The sequence below is a fragment of the Kryptolebias marmoratus genome, linkage group LG22 (assembly GCF_001649575.2).
Source record: "Kryptolebias marmoratus isolate JLee-2015 linkage group LG22, ASM164957v2, whole genome shotgun sequence".
NCBI lineage: Eukaryota > Metazoa > Chordata > Actinopteri > Cyprinodontiformes > Rivulidae > Kryptolebias > Kryptolebias marmoratus.
The window spans coordinates 27735105-27758882 of record NC_051451.1 but is presented as its reverse complement, the minus strand read 5'-3'; the positions used below and the strand labels follow the sequence as shown (position 1 = coordinate 27758882).

The 23778-nt window shown below is 47.2% G+C and overlaps 2 protein-coding genes across 2 annotated transcripts; one reads left to right on the top strand and one right to left on the bottom strand.

Annotated features, from left to right (window-relative positions):
• The first annotated feature begins 102 nt into the window (after positions 1–102).
• LOC108240676 (minichromosome maintenance complex binding protein) lies at positions 103–6644 on the top strand. Its single transcript, XM_017424337.3, has 16 exons — positions 103–303; positions 1435–1526; positions 1624–1764; positions 1847–1888; positions 1963–2052; positions 2399–2519; positions 2608–2753; positions 2978–3075; positions 3186–3349; positions 3678–3801; positions 3877–3994; positions 4442–4607; positions 4682–4815; positions 5787–5954; positions 6052–6140; positions 6384–6644. Exons 1-16 carry the CDS (start codon positions 246–248, stop codon positions 6508–6510), a joined length of 1878 nt encoding a protein of 625 aa, XP_017279826.1. The 5' UTR covers positions 103–245; the 3' UTR covers positions 6511–6644.
• Positions 6645–6695: 51 nt separating this feature from the next.
• Positions 6696–20191, bottom strand: inpp5f (inositol polyphosphate-5-phosphatase F). Its single transcript, XM_017424335.3, has 20 exons — positions 19739–20191; positions 17164–17244; positions 16549–16685; positions 15569–15697; positions 15293–15460; positions 15158–15214; positions 13982–14180; positions 13694–13873; positions 13237–13304; positions 12993–13117; positions 12826–12903; positions 12626–12746; positions 12366–12494; positions 11800–11917; positions 11504–11702; positions 10441–10512; positions 10275–10348; positions 9968–10096; positions 9794–9881; positions 6696–9593 (listed from the first exon to the last, which is right to left on the bottom strand). The coding sequence occupies exons 1-20, from the start codon at positions 19833–19835 to the stop codon at positions 8456–8458; spliced, it is 3387 nt and encodes a 1128-aa protein (XP_017279824.1). The 5' UTR covers positions 19836–20191; the 3' UTR covers positions 6696–8455.
• Positions 20192–23778: the final 3587 nt, after the last annotated feature.

Sequence of the window (23778 nt, the reverse complement as noted above, 5' to 3'; positions counted from 1 at the left end):
TGTTTCCTGTAAATGTTATCTATATCCTTTATAAGTTATAATACAGCTGGATGTTTCCGCTCCGGTTCGTCCGGGTGTACAAAACAAACGCGCCACGCGCTACGCGGCGGTGACGCAAATTTCCCGCCCTGGGTTTCCGAGCTCCTCTCCGAAGGGAGGAAGTCGACACGGAACGTGGTGGGTTTCCCGCAGGTTTCACCGGTACTTTAACTCGTGTTTATCTGGCCGCAGCGGACAGGGTCGGGATGCCGTCCACGCACGACTGGATCAACGAGCCGCTGGGCGTCGCTGAGGGGATGTTCGGTGAGTCGGACCGCCGGTAGCGCGTGGAGTTAGCAGCTAGCTTTTAGCTAATGATGCCAACTGTGCTCATCACGCTGCCGCGCTGTCATTAAACTTTAAACTTACTTATTTATCACCTGTATTCATTAAAATCAGTTTGTTTTCAGGCTCCTAAAGACGCTGCGTGTCCAAGTCCAAATTGTTGCTGAAAAGTGATCAAATTAATCTTTTTTTAGCAGCTTTATTTCTCATCAGAACTTCAAAACAAACAAAGTTTATAAGAATATAATTAAACAAATAAAAATAAAGTCATGATTGTTGTTTAAAGTAGTGCTTTCCAACCTTTCTGCGTCGCAGACCGGCTTCTTCCAACTCTCCCAACTCATTTTAGCTCAGGTTAGCTTTTAGCTTTGCTTCGTCAAAAACAGCAAAAAAATAAAGTTTTCTGCACAAAAGCAGCGAGGATCAGCTGAATAACCTTTACTGACATTAGCTGAAGCAGCTGAAACTGAAATTAAAGTTAAAACGATCACAACAAACGCTAAAAGTAGCTAAACTTAAGCTAAAGTGTTAGCTAAAGGTTTAAATAAGCTGAAGAGTAGCTGCAAGCTAAAAACAGCAAGAAAAAGTAAAACTAACAAAACAGTAGCTAAAAGCTAAAACCAGCTGAATAACTTTTTAAAAAATAAATTCAGCAAAAGAGTAGAAAGAAGCTAAAAGTTAATGAGAACAGTAGCTAAAAGCAGAATCAAAAATGAGCAAAAAAGTAGGTGAAAACCAAAATTATTCGAACCGTAGCTACAAGCAACTAGCAGAACATTAGGTAAAACTATCAAAAAGGTTCTTAAAGGTTAAAATGATGCAAAAACAGCTAAAGAGAAGCTGAAAGCTAAAACTGCCAGAATAGTAGCTGAAAATGGCAATCAGAATGGTAGATATTAGTTTAAATTAGCTAACAGTGGCTGGAAGCTAAATGAGCTACATGTGAGGAACAGCAGCTAAAAGATAAAATCAGCCAAATGTCAGCTAAATGCTAAAAATGAAGCGGGTACGCTGGAGTGGATTTGAAAATACGACATAAAAAAGTATTTATTCAGAGACGGGTTTGTGGCCCGGTTCTGGTCCCTGACCCGGTTCTTATCGTTGTTTTAGCTGTTTCTCAGAGCTCTCAGGCGACGGGATGGGAGGCAAAGGTGGTGGAGTTCTTCAAAGATCAGCTGAAGGAGAAGGAAGCCCAGACCGCGGTAACCCACCTTCGGCTAGCAGCTTTAGCCGTCCGCAGCCAGTTCGCCTCGTGTAACCTTGCTCTGTGGCGCGGCGGCCATCTTTATCTGGGCGCAGGTCCCGTCTCTGAACGACGTCCCGCTGCACTACCTGAAGCCCGACGGCCTGGTGAAGTTCCGCTGTTTGGTTCAGGACATGTTCGACCCGGAGTTCTACATGGGCGTCTACGAGACCGTCGACCCGTCCACTGGCGCCAAGGTGCGGTTCAAGGTGGCTGACCCTCGCCAACACGAAAATGTCTCGAGCCCAGTTTCACAGACCCGGTTCTTTGTCTCCTCAGACGCTGCGCTCCGGCAGGTATAAAGACGTGGCCGAATGTTCGGTAAGTTTCCCTGCGGTCAGAGTTTCTCCGGTTCCTTCGGCGTCATCTCCCCGTCTTCTTCTAAACGTCTGCAGGTGGATTTTAGCTCCAAACACACGGTGACGGTGGAGAGGCAGACCTTCTACTGCGTGCCGATCCCCGGAGAGAACCCGTGGGTCAAAGAAATATCCTGAAACAGCCGAACCAGAACCGCCTGCTGGGTTCCAGCATGAGGCAAAAAACGTTTCTGGATTCTGAAAAACTAGAAAAATTAGCGTTTTCAGTACAAATACAGCCTGAACGAGTTACAAGCTACAAGCTAAAGTTAGCCTAACAGTGGCTGAAAGCTAAAATGATCAGGACTGAAGCTACTAGCAGCCGAATGAATTTAAATAAAGTTGAACGATTCAAAAAGTTCAGAAGTTAAAACAAAAATCAGCCAAACGAGTTTGAGTTTTTGTGTCCTGGAACCGACCCACGGACCGGTGGTTGGAGACCCCTGGTTTGTAGTTTTCCTGAACCCTGGTCCACATGTACGCCGGCGCCAGCCAGGCCCGGGTCGTCCCGTCCACCTCGTATGTCCCCAGCAGACAGAAGAGGAGCTACGAGGACATGGACGTCCAGCCGCAGAAGCAGAGAGACGCTCAGGCTGGTACGATTTCTTCCACCGGAACCGGGAAGGTTCTGGATAAAATCTGTTGACTCTTCCGGGTTTTTTTTTTTTTTTTTGTGGGTCTCAGGTTCTCCGAGTCCGGCAGAACCGCACGGTAACGGCGACTGTAAGCGTCAGGAGACGGAAGCTCCGTCCGGCCAGACGACCACCGCCTCCCACCTCGACCTCAACTTCCCCCTGCCGGGCGAGAAGGGCCCGTCCTGCCTGGTCAAGGTGCCGGTTCTGCTGGTTCTGACCCGAATCGTTCCCAACACTTCCTGCACCAACTGGAAAACTGAACTTCCTCCTGGAGACGCAAAGAAACGGAGACGTTCGGAGCGTTTGAATCCGATCCTCGTTGTGGTTCTGGAAGTGTTTGGAACGCTCCGGTCGGGAACCTTCAGTTTCAGATGTTTTGGATCCAGAACCGGTTCTGTGAGCTGTGTGTCGTCCTGCAGGTCTACGAGGACTGGGACAGCTTCAAACTGAACGACGCGTTGGAGGTCTATGGCGTCCTGTCGGTCAGCCCGGCTCTGAGCGCGCTCGCCGACGAGAAGTAGGACGCCACACACACACACACAGACAGATACACAGACACACACACACACACACATGCACACACACACACGCAGCTGTGCTTCCTGCTCATCCTCAGCTTCTCTGCAGAGACGCCCTCCTGGATCCCTCGGGCTGCATGGAGACGGCGGAGGAGCAGAGGGTCCACAGCCCGCCGGCCTCCCTGGTGCCCCGCCTCCACATGCTCTACGCCAAGCGGCTGCCTCACAACAACCCGCTGCTGCCGTGCACGACGCCGCAGGACAACAGCGCCTGTGAGCAGCGACGCCCCTGGTTCTGTGTGTTTACAGATGAAGCTGCCGCTCATTAAAAGCACCGCCCACATCTGATGGGGATGACTCTCAGCTACTACCACAACAAATATTGGCTCAATATCTGTTACAGACTGAGCTGTAGTTAGCTTTGTGTTTGCTGTTAGCTGTGGCAGCCATATTGAATGAAGTTGGCGAGCTCAGGCCTCAGTTTTGTAGTTTTTTATGTTTAAATGCTTCTTTGCTGAAGCTCCGCGGCATCGAGACCGGCGTTACCTTAAAGGAAGAACGCCGCGGACGCTTCGTCGTTAATTCTCCGTTTCCTCCTCAGTCTTCTCCTCGACTCTGGCCGAGATGGCGTCGGTCCGAGCGGAGCTGCACTCGTTCTTCACCCGAGTCCTCCTGGGCGACGCTCTGGCTGCCGAGTACCTGATCCTGCAGCTCGTCTCCACCGTGTACGTGGGGTCTGTTTGTTTTCGGAGCAGAAAGCGAGGGACATTCTCACCCGGGTGGGGTTTGTTGTCTTGCAGTTACTCCAGGAGGGACGTCCTCCCGCTCGGGAAGTTCACGGTGAACCTGAGCGGCTGTCCTGCCGTCGCCTCGTACGCCGAGCGCCTCTACCAGATCATCCAGCAGCTCGTGCCGTCCGTGAGTCCACTTCCTGCTTCTTTTATTTATTAGGGTATCAGCGTTTCGACAGTTCAGAAATAATCCTTTTAATTTCACCGAATCTCTTTGTATGTTTGACGTCTCTGGGCTGGAGTTCACGGCAGGTTGACAGGAAGTAAACGCCAAATTTTACCAAAATACAAATCATTTTGAAGCTTCTGAGACGAAGAATTTAAAAAATAACTTCAATGTTTGAGAATCTTCCTGGTTTGACCTTCGACCCTGAGTGTCCGTGAATAAAATTTAAATCCCGGTCCCGTTTGGAGCTTTAAACCCACAAACCTGGAAGTAAATTTTGTTTTTGAACTCTTCATATCTCCCACATAAAACACTGTAAGCAAATATTCCTACATGTCCAGCAACAGTCTGCCTGAGGCTTACTTTCCAGTCTGTTTTTCTGCCTGTTTTATCTTCTCTGCGCTGCAGTCCTTCTACCTGGCCATGAGCCTGCAGAACATGAACCGGATGCGGTTGGTGCCGAAGAAGGACTATGTGGCGAACCGGCTCGTGAGCGGCGCGCTGCAGCTGGACAAGAACACCTCCCTCTTCCTGGACGAGACCCGGCTGGAGCAGGGACAGCTGGACGCCACGGGTGAGGGCTCGAGCCGACCGCCGGGGGGCGGGGCCTGCAGCCGGGCGCTGACGCGTTTCCTGTTTGTGCCGCAGGTGTGCGTAACGTCACGGCCCTCGGGAACCTGATCTCGTGGCAGAAGGTCGATTATGACTTCAGCTATCATCAGATGGAGTTCCCCTGCAACGTTAACGTCCTCGTGGTGTCGGAGGGCCGCTCGCTGCTGCCGGTAAGAGCAACACCGGGCTGCGGGCCACGCCCCCCGGTGTGGTTCCCACCAATCCCTCAGCAGGCGGGAGGTCGGTCGGCCGATGAGACCCACCTGAGGAATGTGGCGCCTGCTATTCCTGGCTGCGGCGGCAGCTGCGGGTCGTCCATGAGTCCTGCGGCCAAGCGGCGAGCCGTAAACAAGTCCTGCAGCCGAGACGGCGCCGAGCCGCTGTTCTGAGGTTCTTTCAGGTTCTGAGGTTCTAATAATAGTCCACCCTGTTTCAGATCTGATCTTTATCTGATTCAGATACACACAGATTCTGCTGAGTCATTATTTACTAAACAGAACCTGGTTCCAGCTCCTGACCCAGCAGAACCTCCTCCAGCAGCAGAACTCTCAGTGGGTTCCTGGTTGTGGAGGAGTTGTGGCCCACTCTTCTTTCCAGTGTTGCTTCAGCTCAGCTCTCTGAGGTTCTGGTTCTGGACCGTTCTGCTGTGTTTGGGATCATTGTCCTGTTTGTCACATCTGACTTCAGAATCAGCCCAAACCATCAGCCCTCCACCACCGTGCTGACAGCTGCAGTGCATTCTGGGTAAACATCTGTCCTCTGGTCTGCAGAGGAGCCCAAACCATCAGCCCTCCACCACCGTGCTGACAGCTGCAGTGCATTCTGGGTAAACATCTGTCCTCTGGTTCCGTCAAGTCCAGCTGCCAGGTTGTTTTTAGAGAGAAGAGGCTTTGACCTTTGACCTGCTGACTGAGGCCTGTAGTCTGAGCACTGTACGGTCTGACCTTCAGGGTGAAGCTGTCTTAAATGGACTCCAGATCGTTTGGAAATGACCGCTGACCCTTCCCAGGTTGATGGGCAGCAGCAGCTGCTTCTCTGAGGTCATTGCTGATGTCTTTCCACCCTGGCGTTGTGTTTTCTCGAGGTAGTCCCTCTGAGGAACCAGTCTTCTGACGGAGCGTTTGTTTCTTTCCGTCCTCAGTCTGATTGTCACGTCCGCCTCCAGCCTCAGGTGGCGCCGGTCACTATGGAGGAGTACGTCAGCAGCATCCAGGTCCATCCTCACGCCGCGTCGCAGCTCAACAAGTTCAGGATCTACCTGAGCGTGGCCCGGCTCCTCGACTACAGCATCTCCGACAACGTGACGAAGGTGAGGCGTCTGAGCTCCGGGTTCGATGTTCCCGTGCGGCCCGGCTGTCCTGGAGATGGGTTTTCTCTGAACGTCCTGTCCTCTCTCGTCTCCTCAGTCGGTGGAAGACGACTTCGTTGACATGAGGAAGGACGACCCTCAGAGCGTTTCTGCCGAGGACCTCCACCGGCTGCTCGTCGTGGCGAGGTGGGCTCAATTTACCTTTAAACAGAAACTACGGTGAAGGCTGCGAGCTGAAATTAACCCAAGAAAAAAGATGAAAAGATTTTATCGTTTTTGTGTTTGTTAAATATTCAAGCCGAACGTTTTGATGTGTGGACGGCTAAAGAAATGCAGATTAAAACTTTTATAGTTTCGGTCCAACAGGATAAACGAACTAACGGCTAGTCAGAACGCTGTAACACTGTAATTCTGCGGGTTTGTCCACAGGTTGCTGTCTCTGAGCCTGGGACGGACGTCTCTGTCCAGAGACACCTGGCTTCAAGCCAAACACATGGAGGCGCAGCGGAGGAGCCGCCTGGAGCAGCACCGGAGCGTGAACGGCAACGAGCCGTGACCTTTTGATAAAAGCGTTTGTAATAAAGAAGTTTCTCATGTGCCGTTTAGTTCACTTCACCTTTTTGTATATTACATGTAATGTAAACAGCTTTATTGTCTTTTTCTATTAAATTCAAAGCCTGTTTTGGTTCATCTTCATGTTAAATTAGTCCAACTTTTAGGATCATATCTTAAGACAAAAAGTGTAAAATGCACTTTTTATTAAACACACCCAAAGGAGATAATAAATAGGATACTTTAGTATACAATACAGTCTCAAATACACTGGAAAACGATGACAACAGTCAGTTGAAGGACGTGACTACATGAGGAGGAAAGAAATGTGCTTTTACAGTGCAAATAAAAAGGCTTAACGAGCGTCTCGTCACGCTAAAGGGAAACATCAGATCGACTCGCTGAACGAAGATTTAAAAACAGCAATCGTCTTCCAGTTCCCGCAGCAAATTTAAGACGATTACAACCAGATAAATAAAAACGTTTTACCTGCTGGTGAGCAAGCCGAGAAACAGACAAACACGGACACGGTTCTTCCTCCGACAGCAACGAGATCCTATAAGAGGTTTTAAACAGCAAAGGTTCATCAAAAAATAAAACCTGTACATTATAGCCTCTAAATATAACTCTATGGTAATAATCCCTAAACACCAGCAGCACACATTGTACCACACATTCCTCCTAATTCCTGCTCATTTCCACAAATAAATAATCGTTCTGCTTCCTAAATGAAATATCCCGAGACAGACGAGAACAGAACCCTGAACAGTCTCTGTACAGTACACCGAATGTAACAGCGGACTTTAAACAAAGGTAGATTTCACCATAAATACCTGATAATAGAAATAATCCCACTTTAATTCCCAGTTAAGGCAAATATGCTTTTAGTTTCGGGGGAAGTGCATAAATAAAAGCGTCAGAGTTCCTCGTAAACGTTTGGGTTGCATATATGTGATTTATATGCTACTCCAGCACTGAAACATGCAGCACAAACCAGCTCGGGGTAAAAAACAAACAAACAAACAGACCCCGCGTATAAAACCAGTAAAACCAAACAGGAAGTAATGAAGCTGAAGAGAAGCGCGGCGCTCAGGAACACGACAGCGTCTCCCGACTCGTCTCAAAACGCTCGCCATCTGAACGTGTTCAAAGCTTCCAACCTTTCCACAACTCGTGTCAGTTTTGTCACCGAGGTGGGAAACAAAATAATGTGCACGGCCAAGAACACAGCTTTCACCTTAATGGTTTCTCACCTAATCTCTAAAGCTCGGCGGCAAAGATCTGTCCTTTGGGATCCACATAATAAAAAGGTTTTTGGTCAATTCTTACAGGTGAGACAACAAACTGAGGTCTAATTTACAGGAGTGCTGCATATACAGGAAATAAAGTACATAATTAGCTGGTAATGATAACCAGTTACCCTTAACCACCTTAACCAAACACACGAGCATTGTGGGTATTTAAGCTCTGACTACAGACAGTGTTTACATGAGGAGTACTTCCAGGACGTAATAAAAATCTATAACTCTATATAATCTATAACTCTTAAACTATTCCCAAAGAGAAGTGCACCCATGGAGTGATTCAGGATCTGGATGGACGCGGACGTTACCGACACTTAACGTTCTCTACAGTGCTCCTAACGTCCTACAGAAACATCAGGAAAGACTTCGTTTCACCGAGAGGCACGACTGATCAGCAAACCACAAAACGGAACGGATGTGAAGTCGGCGTGCAAGGATGCATGGCAAAAGAAAAATAAATCAAACCCATGATGGCGTGGAAACAGTCTGTCATGATGAGTTTCGGGGATCGGGGAGTGTTTGGGGGCAAATCGAGGGCGTGTATTTTGGCCTAATAATGATGCTGTGCAAGCTTTCGCTGATGCTACGGTTTAGAAAGTTTCTCCATGATGGTACGACTACAAAACCCTGCTACAAGAAAAAGCACTAAATCTGAATGATCCTCGTCTGGCACTGAGTAAACATTGCCTTCAGCTCGTTTTCTTGAGCCTCGTTGACGGCGTCCGGCTCGGGGCTCTTCTGGACCTTTGCGACAGCGTAGTTGATGCCCTGGGTGAGTCCGGCCTGGGTCAGGCTGGCCACCTGGACCATGGAGCTCTTGATCTTGGCAAACGGAGACACGGCTCGGCTGCCGTTGCTGTCGGCAGGCGAAGGCCCGAGGCTGCCCTCCATCTGGGAGCCCAGGCTCCTCTGGGAGCCTCCTGAGGCTGCGGAGCTGGGCTTCTGGACAGAGAGGAGGTTGGAACCAGAGGTAGAGGTTTGGACGTCCAGATGGGACGGTCTGGGCAGCTGAGGCTCCTCGTACCGGCTCTGCAGCTCCGAGCTGCCAGAGTCCGCCGGGGTCTTCTTCTGCGCAGGCACTACAGGGTTGAGGGGCGGCTGCTCCCCGAACACCTCCACGGGTTTGGTCTGTGCGTCCTGGATGAACTGGTGGCAGTAGGCGTCGATGGGTGTACCAAAGTCGATAAGGAGGGCTTCTTCTGCCACGGAGGCAGACCCAGGTGACGTGTCGCTTACTTGAGACGAGCTCTCCTGGATTTCTCCGCAGCCGGTAACTCGGATAACAGAGGGGATGTTCAGCTCGGCGCTGCCGATGGACTGGGAGCGGCTCCCCAGACGTGGGTTCGATGCTACGATGCCGCAGCTGGGGAGAACGTAGTCCGCTTTGTCGAAGGAGCCGGCGCACGGATGCTCGGGGTCTGAGTTATAGGAATCCGAGTCTGAGGAGTGCTCGTAACGCTCGTCGCCCATGTCTTTTAGGACTCCGGCGCCGGGGTTGTTGTCTGACGTCTCCAGGCTGCTGTCCGACTTCCACAGGTTGACGTGCATCGTTGGTTTGAGGAAACTCGCCGTCACGTCCGGCTTGGAGAAGTTCCCCAGCTTACCGAGCGGCTTGAAGGGACCGATGTTCACGTTGGTCTTGGTCTGCTTCACCTTCTGATTGAGGGAGGAGAACTTGTTGAGGAGGAAACTTTTGCCCTGCGCCAAACCGGAGCTGCCCTGAACCTGGTCTGCAGGTTTGTTCTGGATCCCCATGATGTCCTCGTGTGGCTTGGTCTGACGCCTGGAGGACAAAAACACTCAGTGAGACAGATAAAAATAAAAATAAGTGCTAGCTACAAGAGGCAGGGGTTTGTTAATAAAGTATAAAAGTGAACATTTTGATCCTTGAGTTGGTAAAAATAAACGTGAGGACAGACGGAGAAGAGGAACCAGATCAGCGCGGCGTGAAGCATGACTCAGCGTTCGTGAGGAGCTACTCGCCTCTCAAGCTTCTTCTCGACCACGAGCAGGTCGAGCCCCGTGGCCTGCTTGGTGATGCGCAGCATTTCGGCGATGCACTGTAGTGTATCTGAAACACAGGAGCAGCGTTAATCCTTTTTGTTTTTTTTATTTAAAAGGCTCGGTTTGTCCTTTAAAACGCCGCCGACACCGAACCTTTCCCGTCGTCCTCGGGGTTTCGCGTCGCTGCCCTCAGGGTGTGGAAGTAGCCGCTCGTCTCTTCGCTCCTGAAGTGCAAACGCATGCAGCAGAACTTCGGCTTCCCAAACAGCGTCGGCTCCGAACCTGCAGATCCAAACAACCTTTATTATCCTTTTTGTTTTTAAAACGATCTGCGCTTCTTGCATGAATCATAACGAGCGAGGCTTTTGCTGAAAGGTTACTGCGAACGTGTAAGCACACATTCAGGAAGTGTTGATGACTAAGTGAGTTCACAGGAACTTCTTTGAGTTCAACCTCTCACCGATTTCAATCTTCTCCAGACCTTCCAAGTTCAGGCGCTGGTATTGGTTGACCTTATCCGCCTCTTCGTCGTAGCTGGAGAAATAAATTAATAAAATAAAATAAATGATGGGAAACGATGACACCATGAAAACACCTTTAAATAATTTGAGACAAAAAGGACTCACTAAGCAATGTAATAAGCTTTGTCTGACAGGAGCAGCAGAACGTCGACATCTTTGTTGGTCGCGTCAATGAGGCTGGAGGAAAACAGCAACAGTAAAATTAATTTTAAAGAGATTTAAACTGTTAGCACTCTCAGCTACTACCACACCAAGTTTCAGCTCAACATCTGAAGTATTGACTGAGTTTTAGTCATTTTTTGTGACAGCTGATGTCACTTAGAACCCCTTTCAAGATGGCCGCCACAGCTAAATTTCATTATAATTTGGTTGAACAGTTATTTTAAATCCAGGGTGTCCAACTCAGCCAAAATGAAAAACTTGATCCCAGCAGAGCGCCAATTTTTATCAGTATTTATTAAAAAAATACATAAATTAACTTTGGTTTTAGATTAAATGTCAAATCATTCATACAGAAATATAAAATATCTTTTCGCTGTTTTATATTTTATAGAATTTAGAAGAAACACACTTTAATAAACAAAAAAACAGGTTAAATTTGGGATGACAGGATTAGTATTCTCTGTTAAAACAGCTAAAAGGCATCAAGAAAAATCCAATCCTGCAGCTGCGAACACTAACTCTGAAACAAATAAATAAAATAAAAATATTAAAGCAACATGCACGGAAGCAGACACTTGAGCTGATGATTGTTCATCGGCAACAGTTTGACGTTCTGTCGACCTTTCTGCGTCAAAATTATTAAAACTTAATTTATCTTGGCTTCAAAGTCACGGAAACGAGAAGACTTCATTAGATAGATTAATCTTTTTAAGCGAAATGAGAAGCAACAGAGACTCAGTTCGTCCCAAACTGAAGAGTCAGATCTGATTCAATTTAAACGTTTATCTTCGGGGGCCGGATAAAACGTCACCAAGGGCCGGATCTGGCCCGCGGGCCTTCAGTTTGACACCTGCACCATCTGGATCGGGCTCAGCGACTACCACAGCACATCTGAGTTATATCCGTTGCTGTGGTGGCCATCTTGGATCGGGTTTCAGATGATATTTTCTGAGAGTTTCATTAACTGACTACATGATCGCCCGCCTCGATGATTAACGCCACCGACCTCATGTCGCAGCTGATGAGCGCCCAGCCTCCGTGGAACTTCTCGTCGTCTGGCAGCAGCAGCTGCATGTAGGTCTGCAGCAGGAGGCTGACCTGCTCCTGAGCTCCTCTCTGGCTCTCCTTCTCCTTCTCCTCCTGCTCCGTCTCCTTGCTGAAGATGGAGTACAGGTCCTCCGTCACCGGAAGGCCCATCATGAGATCTGTTGGGGCGGAGACGCAGGGGTTAGCGTGACCCGTGTGACCCGTGTGACCCCGGCCCGGACGGTACCACCCCCTCCCCGTCCCGCCCCGCCGCACCGATGACCGCCTGCCTGTAGGCGTCCCTGAAGCGGTTCAGATAGTAGCGGTTGGCCGAGTTCACGCCGTCCTTCATCACACCGGCCAGCTTCCTCTCTCCCGTCCGTGTGAAGTCTCCCTGAAGAAGAACAAACTGTGATTAATGAAAACTCTTATTTCACTTTCCACTCCAGCTTTTGGTGCAACAAATGTGGCGACAATTTTTTAAAAAAAAGCAGAAACCTTTTCACCTGGAGCAACATCTCAGTTTGAGAATTCACTTTTTTTTTTTGTTAATTTCTGAAATCTTCTTGTAATCATTTGGATCTCTGGACTTTAAAAGCTAAAGTTTTACTCTAATAAAAGTGTCTGTTTGGGAATAAAAGAAGAAAAACACTAAAATTAAAGCCTGGCATTCCCTGAAAGAATGCATGTCACCCTTTAATGCCAGAATTATAAACATTAGCACTAAAAGGAAGTCGTGAGTGACTCTCAGCTGCTGGATTTTAGCTCATTATCTGGAAAATCGGCTGCGTTTTAGGCTTTTTTTTGTGGTGGCTAATGTGGATTAGGTTCGGTGATGCTACCTTGAGCGCCGCGGTTCCGGCGTACTGCTTGCTGATGGTGTCTCCGTTGTTGGCCCACATGACCTGATAAATCCTGTAGCACTTCAGAGGCAGAGGCTGCTCCGGAGGCATGACGCCCAGCTTCTTCAGCTGCGGAAGGAAATCGGCCATTTGACGCCGTTTGGTGGAGAAAACAGGCTGAACTAAAGCGTGGAAGTTTAGCTGATAAAACTCAGCGTGGCTCTGTGCGATCAGACAGACCAGCCAGGTCCGGCGCTCACCTGCTGCTCCATCACCACCCGAGCGATGGCAGCTTGAACCACGTTGGTCCGGTCCAGACAGTCCATACAGTTGACCCTGAAGATCCCCTCCTGCTTGCAGATGACCCCGGCCTGGTCCACCCTGACAGGCGAGAAACACCCAGAATCAGGATTATTAACTCGGAGCCGTCGAGGGTTTGTTCTCGTCACACGGCACTCACCAGGCCCACTTCATGTCAGTGATGATGTCAGAAATGGCATCGGTCAGAATCTGCACGTTTTCAAACCTCATGCCGCGACTGAGAAAGAGGATATAAGACAAAACAAAGAGGAAGTGAATGCATCGTGGCGTGAGACGATCGTTCAGAGGGGAGACGACCTCTCGTACCAGTGCTCGTGGAAGTCAAAGGAAACGTAAGTGAGGTTTGGGTTGTTGTAAAGCAGGACCTGCTTCAGGAATGCGTCACCAATGATCTTCTCCCGCCCGCCTTGGTCCACCAAGTTAATGATGACCTGAGGCGACAACAGGAGCCAAACTTATAAACACTGGTCAAAAAAAAGGGTTTATGTGATAAAATAACAATTTTACTGTTTAAAGACTGATTACTGATGAAGGATAAACGTAAACTGACCTGCTTCTCGTAAAGTTTAAGCTGCTCTTCAAAGTGAGCAGCAAAGTAAGACATGGTCTCCTTCTCTCCTGCAAAAAACAGAAAAAATTTAAATTATTGGTTTTTTAAACATGTTGAGTTTGGGTTTCCTGAAGGAATGCATGTCACCCGTCGCCTCAGACTAAGATCATCTTATTTAGCTGTTTTTATTCAAACTTAAAGAAACATTAAGTGTGACGTGTTGGTGCTCAGAGTATATTCTGTGAATGAATATCAGCGACTACCATCCCAGATTTCAGCTCAATATCTGTAAAACTGACTGAGTTGAAGCCATTCACCTTTTATACAAATTAAAAAAAATAATTTAGACCGCTATGATTAACAAGATAAATGTATTTGTTAATCCAAAGAAGCCGACCCAAAAACTAAAATAAGCCGTCACACCTAACACCACCTGCAGGCGGAAGACTTTACGGACCTTTTTCCAGCCGGGGTCGGGGGTTGTAGCGATACCCGACCTGGCTCCAGAACACGGGCACGGAACCACGCGTCTGCACGAAGGACAGCGTGTGGCTGTGCACGTGGATCAGCTGCTCCGTCTCCACGAAGTTCGCCACGTGGCCGTCTTTATCCACGCCCCGGCGTTTGTAGCGCATCCCTACGAAGAAGAGGAGGAACACGATGGAAGAGCGCTGAAGATGGTTCTTCACACCAAAAATGATCAGATTTAACCGCCTGGAGTCGACCGGGCCGCCTGCGGCTCTACCTGCGCGGTGGCGGCTCCGCCTGGAGATCAGAGCCACGGTGAAACGAGGGTGGATGTCGTCGACGCAGGTGATCTCCTTGGGCGGCGTCTCGGGGCTGCTCCGCTCCTCGTCGGACGTCTCGTTGTAGTTCACCACCAGTTCCTCCACCTGAACGAAGCCTTGGATGATCGGGATCACCCACAGGTCGGCCTCTGGGACCTGCAGCAGCCAAAGAGCAAAATAAGAAGGGAGATAATCTGCTGTTCGAAGGCACGACGGCCATGTTTAAGCAGCATGACACCAAAGGTACAGCTCAGGTAAAGGTCAAAGGTCACAGCAGTTTGAAGCTTCAAACTCAGATGTTTCTCCTCAGTTAAAAATATTTTTACTGCCACAAAAACCTTTATTATGTGAACGCAGATTCAGAATTTACACTGCTTTCCTGTTTGTTAAACCTTCTGTAGTCTGCAGACTTTATGCTCTTTTAGCTGTTTGTTTGTCGAAACCTTCGGCTCATTCAGCTGATGGGTGCTACTACTTTTGGTTTTTGTGACTTTTATACGTTTTAAAAAGTATTTAACTTTATTTACTCCAAAGAAATGCATGAAGAGCTCAATTTCTTCAAAAACATTTTCTCTTTGAAATCTGATTTGGCTACTGGATCTGTTTGTCTTTTTGTGTTTCTTTCAGCTACGCTACTTTTAGCTTTCAGCTCGTCCCCCGCTCCCTTCAGCTCGTCCCCCGCTCCCTTCAGCTCGTCCCCCGCTCCCTTCAGATCGTCTCCCGCTCCCTTCAGATCGTCTCCCATTCCCTTCAGATCGTCCCCCGCTCCCTTCAGATCGTCTCCCGCTCCCTTCAGATCGTCTCCCATTCCCTTCAGCTCGTCCCCCGCTCCCTTCAGCTCGTCTCCTTCTCCCTTCAGCTCGTCTCCTTCTCCCCTCAGCTCGTCCTCCGCTCCCTTCAGCTCGTCTCCTGCTCCCTTCAGCTTCTTCAGCTCTTCTCAGTTATTTTATATATTTTGGTTTTAAACCTTTCTATCTGCCTGTATGTATAGTTCTGACCCAGTGCGGCCCACTCTTGTTGTTTAAAAAACCCTCTGAAGTTGTTTCTTGATTATAAATCCTCCTGGGGAAGAGAACGGCTCAAATGAATCATTTAAATAAACGAACCTAAACGTCTGACCGCGTCTCGGTTACCTGAAGGTCGATCAGGTCCTGGATCATGAACTTGTTCCAGAAGAAACGATCGTCCACCTTCACAAACATCAAACACAGGTAAAGGGAGGAGCTCTGACACAAAACGACAACAAGAAGGCGGAGCTTCTGTCCCACCTGCTTCCACAGAGGTAAGCCGGACCTATCAGAAGCTCCCTGCCGCTGCACGCTGTTGGTCAGGTCGTAGGTCAGGCTGTAGTAGAAGGAGTCCGAGTCCATGAAGATCTTGTAGAGCTCGTCCAGCAGCCGCCGCTCCAAACGCTCCTTCTCTTTGTTCTCCTTCACCTGGAAGGCAGGTGAACACCGGAGTGGGACAGGTGGACAGAAAACAGAGGGGCAGCGAGGAGCAGAGCGCCCGGGAACAGAAACCGATAAATAAAATAAAATAAAAACCTTCTTCTTGATGGGCACGGCCACGTTGGATTTGATCTGACTTAAAGTTTTCATCAAGAACTTTGACTCGTCGGGAGACTGGGCCAGTTTTTCCGGTTTGTCGATCCCAAAGTGATGCTTCTTACAAAGCTGGAAAGAAAAAGAAAAAGTCAGATTTAATATTAATAATTTAATATTTAACACAGGTTACTGTGTTAAACCAAGCTTGGTCAATATTTGTTGTTTTCAGATGTAATATGTCGAATTATTCAGACAGAAATATAAATTTAAACAACTTTAACTTTGATTAAAAAGGGAAAAATCTCATTTATGTTTTGCTCTAAATCTAAATATTCGGCTGCTAACTTTGTAATTCGAAATGAGACGAAACTACAAAGAAAAACAAACTAACTAAAGGTTGAAAATAACCTTATGAGTGGGCGTGCATGTTAAGCAAAAACTTTTGAAAAAGCAAACAGATTGTAGTCGAACATCCAGTGATTCCCTCCTGAGGTTCATTAAAATCCGTCCAGCAGTTCTGGAGATATTTTGCTAACAGGCAAAGTGGGACACAATCACCTCGCAGGCCAGATAGAGTTCTAGCAATGGCCTCATGTGGCCCGCGGACCTTCAGTTTGATTCAGAGCTTTTAAAAACGTTTACCATTTCGTTGAAAACAACGGCTGCAGCTAAAAGGTTTCCTCACTACGGTGAACTACAAGGTTCTAAGTGGAACAAACTAAAAATCTACATAAATCTAAATCCAGAACACGACAGACAGACGTTCTGATCCTCCTCCTCTGGGGTTACTCACTTGAAAATATTCAGTGTCATCATCCAAGAAGCTTTCCTGAAAAAACTGAAATCTCAGTAAAATTCAGCGGCTTGTTGCTCTGACTGGGTATTTTTTAGAAAACAATAATAATCTGACAGAACCCAGGCGACGTCAGGAGGCCGTCAGGAGATGAACGTGATAATTAAAATAAACGAGCGGCGCCTACCTCCAGGTCCAGCTCCTGGGGCTCCTCGTCCGACAGCGGAATGACGATGATTTTGGTGATTTTGTAAACCTTGTTGCTGCCGGGTAAATGGCCCACCAGAGCTTTCTGACGGATTAAAACCAGACCGAGAGGAAGATCTGCCAAGAGGAGAAGCTGCGTCATTCGTGTTAATCAGCCTGAAAGGTGTTAATTAAGCAGCTGCGCACCCGTCAGCAGCTACAGATTTTATTAATAAGCTGCACGACACGTCCAGGAAATTAATATTTATATCATTTTATTTGAGACAGACAGAATCAGACTCAAATCTCCTGATTTCTCAGCCAATTTTTAACCTTTATAAACATTTTACAGCAGAAGTTATTAATGGTCTTTCTTCAGATTGAACTAAACAAAAACAGCGTCTGAGCGCTGAGACTAAAGTTAGCAGCTGAAAGCTTTTTCTGCTCTGAACAGGAACCAAGAACGCTCGTTTTATCGTACGTTTTGTTTTGGTTTTTACACTTTTACTCGTGAAACTGAGAAGTGAAAACATGAGCGCCCCGCTCACAAAGGAGACAGAAAACACGGGCGAGGGGGGGACGAGTCCTGTCAAGATGGCGTCCGTTCGCCGCCCACCTGCGTGAAGCTGGATTTTCCCGATGACGCCTTCCACCAGACCCAGACACACCGGGTTCCAGGCCAACAGCAGGTCAGTCGCTGAAACGAACGAAAAAAGAGAGACGTTATGGAGTCCGGCTGCGGCCATTTTATAAATCACATTTTCACCTGAGCACAGAACGCCACAATCCTGCGTTCACTTCCTGTCCGCACAAACACTTCACCTCGGAGAGCACAGGTTAACAGCCTGCAGCTACTTCGGCTCAACAACTGCAAAAGTGACCAGGTCGATTAGCCGTGGCGGCCATCTTGAGTCGTACATGTTGACACACCCATTGATTACTTTTAAAGCCCTAACAGCTGTCAGAATAAACGATTTTTCATTGTTTTATTTTAATTTTTATGCTTCTGCATCATTAATTGTTTAATTTAACTCAAACTCATCGGGGCTTTTTTTTTTGTAAAAATTGTTAGAAAGCAGCAAATATTCTTCAGTTTTGTTTCCTGTTAAGAGTTTAGCTCCAACTTCTGCTTCTCCGTCGCTCGATTTCCTCCCCAGAATGACTCGACTTCTGTCGCCCTCGCCGTTTCGTCTCAGAAGAAGAAGGTGGTCACCTTTTCTCTGCTCACCTGGCACCTCGGACTCCATCGTTCTCCCCCTGACTCCGTTTACATCCGGGGATTATTTTACCGACTCGAAGTGTCCGAATGTAAACAAACGACTCGTAATTGTTGGCAACAAAACATAAGTCAAATGATGAGCATTTAGGTTATTTTTTTACCATTTATGACACAAACGCTGAGAAACTGCGTGTTTTAACAGCTATTACAGCTGTATTAAAACCCATCCACTGGTTCATGAGATATTGTGCTAACAGACATGTAATTACATGATCGCCCACCTTTAACGATGTCAGGACTTGGCTTTTTGTGTCTGTTAGCCAAATATCACTGAAATTAAAGCAATCAATGTATTAACTGGTTCAAGATGGCCGCCACGGTAAGGACTGTTGGTTTTAGGGATGCTGAGCCCGGATCTGGTGTGGTAGTAGCTGAAAGTCATCCCCAACACGTCCTCCGAGTGCCAGCAGGTTTTCGAGGTTCAACCAGAACGGCTCAGACTTGAGGCGATCTCTAAAAACCGTGGAGTGAAGAGCGGCGGGTGACACGCGTCCCCTGAGGGAAAGCTCCGCCTTCGATGTGGCGCGAGCAGGAATGCTGGAAACCGCTAGCGATGGGAGTCATCAGGAAACCGTAGAAATGTGGCGGGCGTGGCAGCGGTTCTTCCTGTTCCACGTGCCGGAGGAACCGAGCGTGAGCCCCACAGGCAGGGGTTGGTGTGTGTGTGTGTGTGTGTGTGTGGGGGGGGGGGCGTCCCGAGGAACGTCCGGAGGAACGTCAGGAACGTCCCGAGGAACGTCCCGAGGAACGTCCGGAACGTCGCAGTAACTCTCCTCTCTTCACAGGGTGAAGTGGAAACTCAGCGAGGAGTGGAAACCCTTTTTCCAATTAAATAATGAAACAGCTGTGCAACTAAAACCCTGTTCAGGACGGCTGAGCGCGCACACACACACACACACACAGACACAGACCATCTCACACACATGCACACCATCACAAACACACACACACAGACATACACACACCTTCACCTGCGTTCTCACAAATACCTCCCTTTTAGCTCCGCAGCTCTGACATTCTCACAGTTCTGGTGTTTTACTATCACCCTCCGCCGCCGGGAGGGGACGGCGGGCGACGGTGTTTCTGCGCGTCTCTGTCTGTTAGCAAAATATCTCCCGAACCACTGGCTGGACTTCAACAAGAAGAAAAGTACACGTTTGTGACGAAAGTACACAAACATGGCGACAACTCAGCCGATGAATCGGACACTGAGCTCAAACCTGGCATGGTAGTAGCCGAGGCTAATCTGCAACACATGCTCCGAGCACCTGTCTGTTAGCGAAATATCTCATGAACTACTGGGCGGATTTAGATGAAACTTTCAGGAAGTGATCACCAGATATAAAACTACAAACTCGTTAACTTCCGGAGGCAACAGGATTCAAGATGGCCGCCACAGCTAGGGAACCTTTGCAAACATAAAAACGGTTGTAACTCAGTCAGTTTTACAGCTACTGAGCCCGGGTTTGGTGTGGTAGTAGCTGAGAGTCATCCGCAACACATACTCACACAGGGAACGCTGGGTTTTAAATTAAATATGAATTTTTGTCACATGTATGATCTAATAGTTGGGTTTAGGTGTTTCCAGTCTTGCTTTACAGACTTCAGATACAATTTAAAAGCTGATATTATCCAGGTTTTAATCCCCACATCGTGTCTGAACATGAAAATCAGCTTATTCCTGTCAGTTTGGGGTGCTGGGAGTGGATATTTACAGTAAAAACAGCTCAGGAGTGGCTCAGGTTCTGGATTAAAGGTTATTATGATTAAACCATCACAGTTAAACAGAAAAGGACGAGCACAGAGGAGGGATCTGTGATCATAACAAACAGGTAAACACTGACAGAGAGGGGGTTTTCTGAATGGGTCAGGCTGGAGCCGAACCTGAAAGCTGCTACGGTCCAGTACGTACCGGGTCTGACCGACATGGTCCCGTCTTTCCGGCTGCACCACAGAGCAAAGTCCCCGCTCTGAAGGATGTAGTCGTCCTTGGCTTGAAACAGCTCCATTTCCGCCGCTTTCACCTTTTTTCCCTGCACGAAAACGAGAAGGAGCGAAACCGCGACCCGGCCCCGGCGGTTAGCTTAGCCACGGCTAGCTGGTGTTCAGCGCTGCCCCGCGGCGAAGCGGAGGTTAGCCCGAGCTAACGGCGGGCAGCAGCTGGCTCCGAGCCGGGGCTTGAACTACTCCGCCTCCGCGCACGCCGAGACCCGGAGGTCCGAGCGTTTCGGCGGAGCGGCGTCCATCCTGACACGGCGACACGCCGGGCGGAAACAGCGAGCAGTGACCCGGGCGACGGAGGGAAGGGGAGTCTGAGGCGCGAGCTGCCTGTTTCCCCCAGTTCAGGACGTAACTGACGCTTCCTGCTCCAAATATGGTCACGTGCCGTGACGTCACACACAGGTACCAGAGGAACTGAGACAGGCTGCCAAAGCATGGCTCCGGGACCCCACGGTGGGTCGTTAGGCACCAAGTGTGGGGTCTTTTCCTTTAAGGAATGCATATCGCCCGCCGCCTCCATGCCAGAGTTTTACACAAAGATCGTTTTATGCTGCTTGGAGATTAAACTTTGAAAATAACGATATCTCACACTCAGAGCATGTGTTGAGGATGACTCTCAGCATCAAATCTACTGCATCAAATTTTAGCTAAATATCAGTAAAACTGAGTTATCGCCATTTTTATCTAGACTGAGGACGTTCAGCTGTGGCGGCCATCTTAACCTGTACTGATTCCGAAAGCTAACGGGCTGTAAACGTGCACCCAACGATTCCTTTCTGAACGTATTTAAATTTATCCACTGGTTCATGAGATATTTTGCTAACAGACAGACAGATATCTGTAAAAGTGAGTTACAGCCATCTTTGTGTTGGCCGAGGCTGATTAGCTGTGGCGGCCATCTTGGACATTCTGAGTGGAACCTAACAGGATGTTCCAGCTGATTTTTTAAAATTGAAAACCTGAGAATTTTGACTTCCGGTTTCAAATAAAACGCACAATCAGACCATTAAATACTGACAACAAGAAAAGCTTCAGCAGCTGTTACTGATGTTATGTTTTCCGTAGCATTTGTTTGTTTATTTGTTTGTTTGTCCACGCACGAGATTACAAACTTTGATTAAATTTTCAGGAAATGTTGAGGTTGTCACAAAGAACAAGCGATTACACTTCGGTGCTGATCGGAAACGTTTTAACAACCCTACGGCCTGGGCGTCGGTTTGCACTCTCATAGTTCCTCGGTGATGACGTCGCGCAATGATGATGTCATCAGCGCGATAATAAGTCTTGGCGGAGGTTTGTGCCCTGCAAGTGCCCACAACACGTACTCTTAGCGCTAACTTTTGCAGGTTCTCGTGACACAAAACGCCATTTTTAAGGTTTGACCAAAACAAAAACAACCCCGTCATTTCTCAGCACAAAGGTGGCGGGCGATATGCATTCCTCCAAAGAGTGCTGGGACTTTATTTCTCACTGGTTTCCTTTTTTTTCAGGTATTTTATGGCTGTTTTTCTATTTTAACAGGAACTTAGTATCTGAACACGAGCCTGTTTGTGGTTAATCTTTTACCGGTCTGTAATATGATCCTGGTGCCAAATTTTACTCAGCAAATAAAGTTTTAACACAGCTGCGTTACATTTGCTCCCTTCCAGCGAGGGACACCAAAAGAGTCCAAACTCAGGTCCTTAAACTCAACTCCAGGCAGCTTCAGTGGAAACAAAGACAACACCACTCAAACAATATAAAATTATAGATTATTTCTGCCAGGAAGTGAACACGTGTTTTGTATTTTATTCTTCAGTAATTTACATCTCATTGAACACAAAAACATCCTCAGAGATGAAAATTGTTTAAACAAAAAGAGGTCAGATTTTGCAAACATATTTTATACATTTTGTGTACACGGTTATGTTTCTAAGAGCTTTCTTATGTTGTAGATGGCTTACAATCTTTTCAGAGACAAATTACTACAAAAACAGTTCAGGTTATCACAAAAGTGTCATAAAAGCTGTTGTGCACGGTTTGATCCTGTGAAGTTGTAGTTGTCTTAAAGCTTTGAGGCCTTTATTGTGTTTAAATTATTACAGATTGTGGCTTTGGTAAATATTTTAAGACATTCTGACCGTCTTAAAACAGAACTTGTGTTAGCAGCGATTGTCTCACGTCACCCCCGTCGGCGTTACACATTTATAAATGTACCAAAGTACTTTGTGATATAAATACTAATATTATGATTTGCAACACCAAGTAAACCAGTTAAACGCTCAAACACATGAATCCAAACTCGTTTAAATGATGAACTTTAAATGACACGCTGCCGGTTTCCAAACAGGATGATATATTTTTAGTGCAAACGGCAAAATCAGTAAAACGGCAAACAAACAAAAACAAAAACAACAAATTCAGCGTGTTTTTCGTGACAAAACAGGTCCAGCACGACCGGAGGGGAGAACTACAGAGCCGGGATTTCTTCCCTTAGCCTGGCTCGACTAAACCCAAAACTCAGCCAGAAAATGGGATTCTAACGCTCCTCAAACTCAGACTTCCTGCTTCAGTTTCTGAACATGTTTGCATTTTAAAAAGTAGCAAAACGTCACCTAAAATACACAGATCCATCAAATAAATGTGCAACTAAATTAAACAAAATAACTCTTTCATACAAACAGCTTGTTGGATTAAAAGGTGAAGAGTTTAAACTGAAGATTCAAACAGGAAACACAAATATTCCTCATAGGCAGAAAACTATCAGTTATAAATCAGAATAAACCACCTGCTGCTCCACAATAAAAAGGTTTATTTTACTTTAAATCTGTCAATCAATCAATCAAATTTTTCATTTATTAAATATTCTCTGAAGTAAAAAATTAAATCTACAACCTGAAAGAGTTGGAACATAAAATGCAAATAACAGAATCCGATCAACAAATATCATAAACCCATATTTTATTCACAGTGGAACAGTCACATCAAATGTTTAAACTAACATATTTTACCATTTCTTATAAAAAAAATAAGGTAATTTTGAATCTGACAGCAGGAACACGTCTGTAAGAAGATGTTCCAGGAGCAACAAAAGGCTGTAAAGTCAGAAACATCTGGAGGAGCTTTTAGTGACTAACGAGGTTAATTATCAGCAGGTCGGTCAGAGGAGTGAGGAGAAAAAGAGCATTTAGAGGCTGAAGATGGGCAGAGGTTCACCAGCTGACAGGTTCTGGTTCTGGTTCTGCTCAGGAACACTGTCTGTCCACAGATGCTGCTTTAAGCTCTATCAGGCAAAGAAGAAGCCAGATGTGAACAGATGTGTCTCCTCTGGACCAAAGAGAACTGTTCTGAGGTCAGCCTGCCTCTCTGATGGTATGGGGGTGCATTAGTGCCTCCCATCCAGGACTGTTGAACAGACAGAATGGGACGACCTCAGGTCCAGATGTTTACAGATGCTGCACAGAGGGAAACATCTGGAGCATCTTTAAAGAGACGCGTTGCTGCCTAAAAACGGTGCAGTTTCTTAGTTTCAACATTTGAGGTTTTCTGTGTTTCACTGTTAAAGAAATGTGGGTTTATGAGATAGTTACGTTCTGTTTTTGTTTCTGTTTACAGTTTCTTCCTGCAGTCCAACGGCTGCTTCTTAGTGTCACACAGCAGGAAACATGGCTTCTGAGCCCATTGTTACTAAACATTATAATCTTTAGCCTCCAATTTAAAAAAGATATCCCTGAATAAAACAATTAAAATCCAACATTTAATCAACACCTAAAAGTGTGACGGACTGACGTTCATGTGTCACGTTGCAGATCTACAGTAAAATATTCTGTAATATTTCTCTGTTTCAGTGAACGAGTCGTTACCCCGGAGCCGGCGACGACTCGTTCAGCCTCCGTTACCACGGTGATCTATCCAGACTCAGACAGACGCTCCTCTGCGGTTCTGAAAGCCCAACGGAGTCGGGTAAACGAC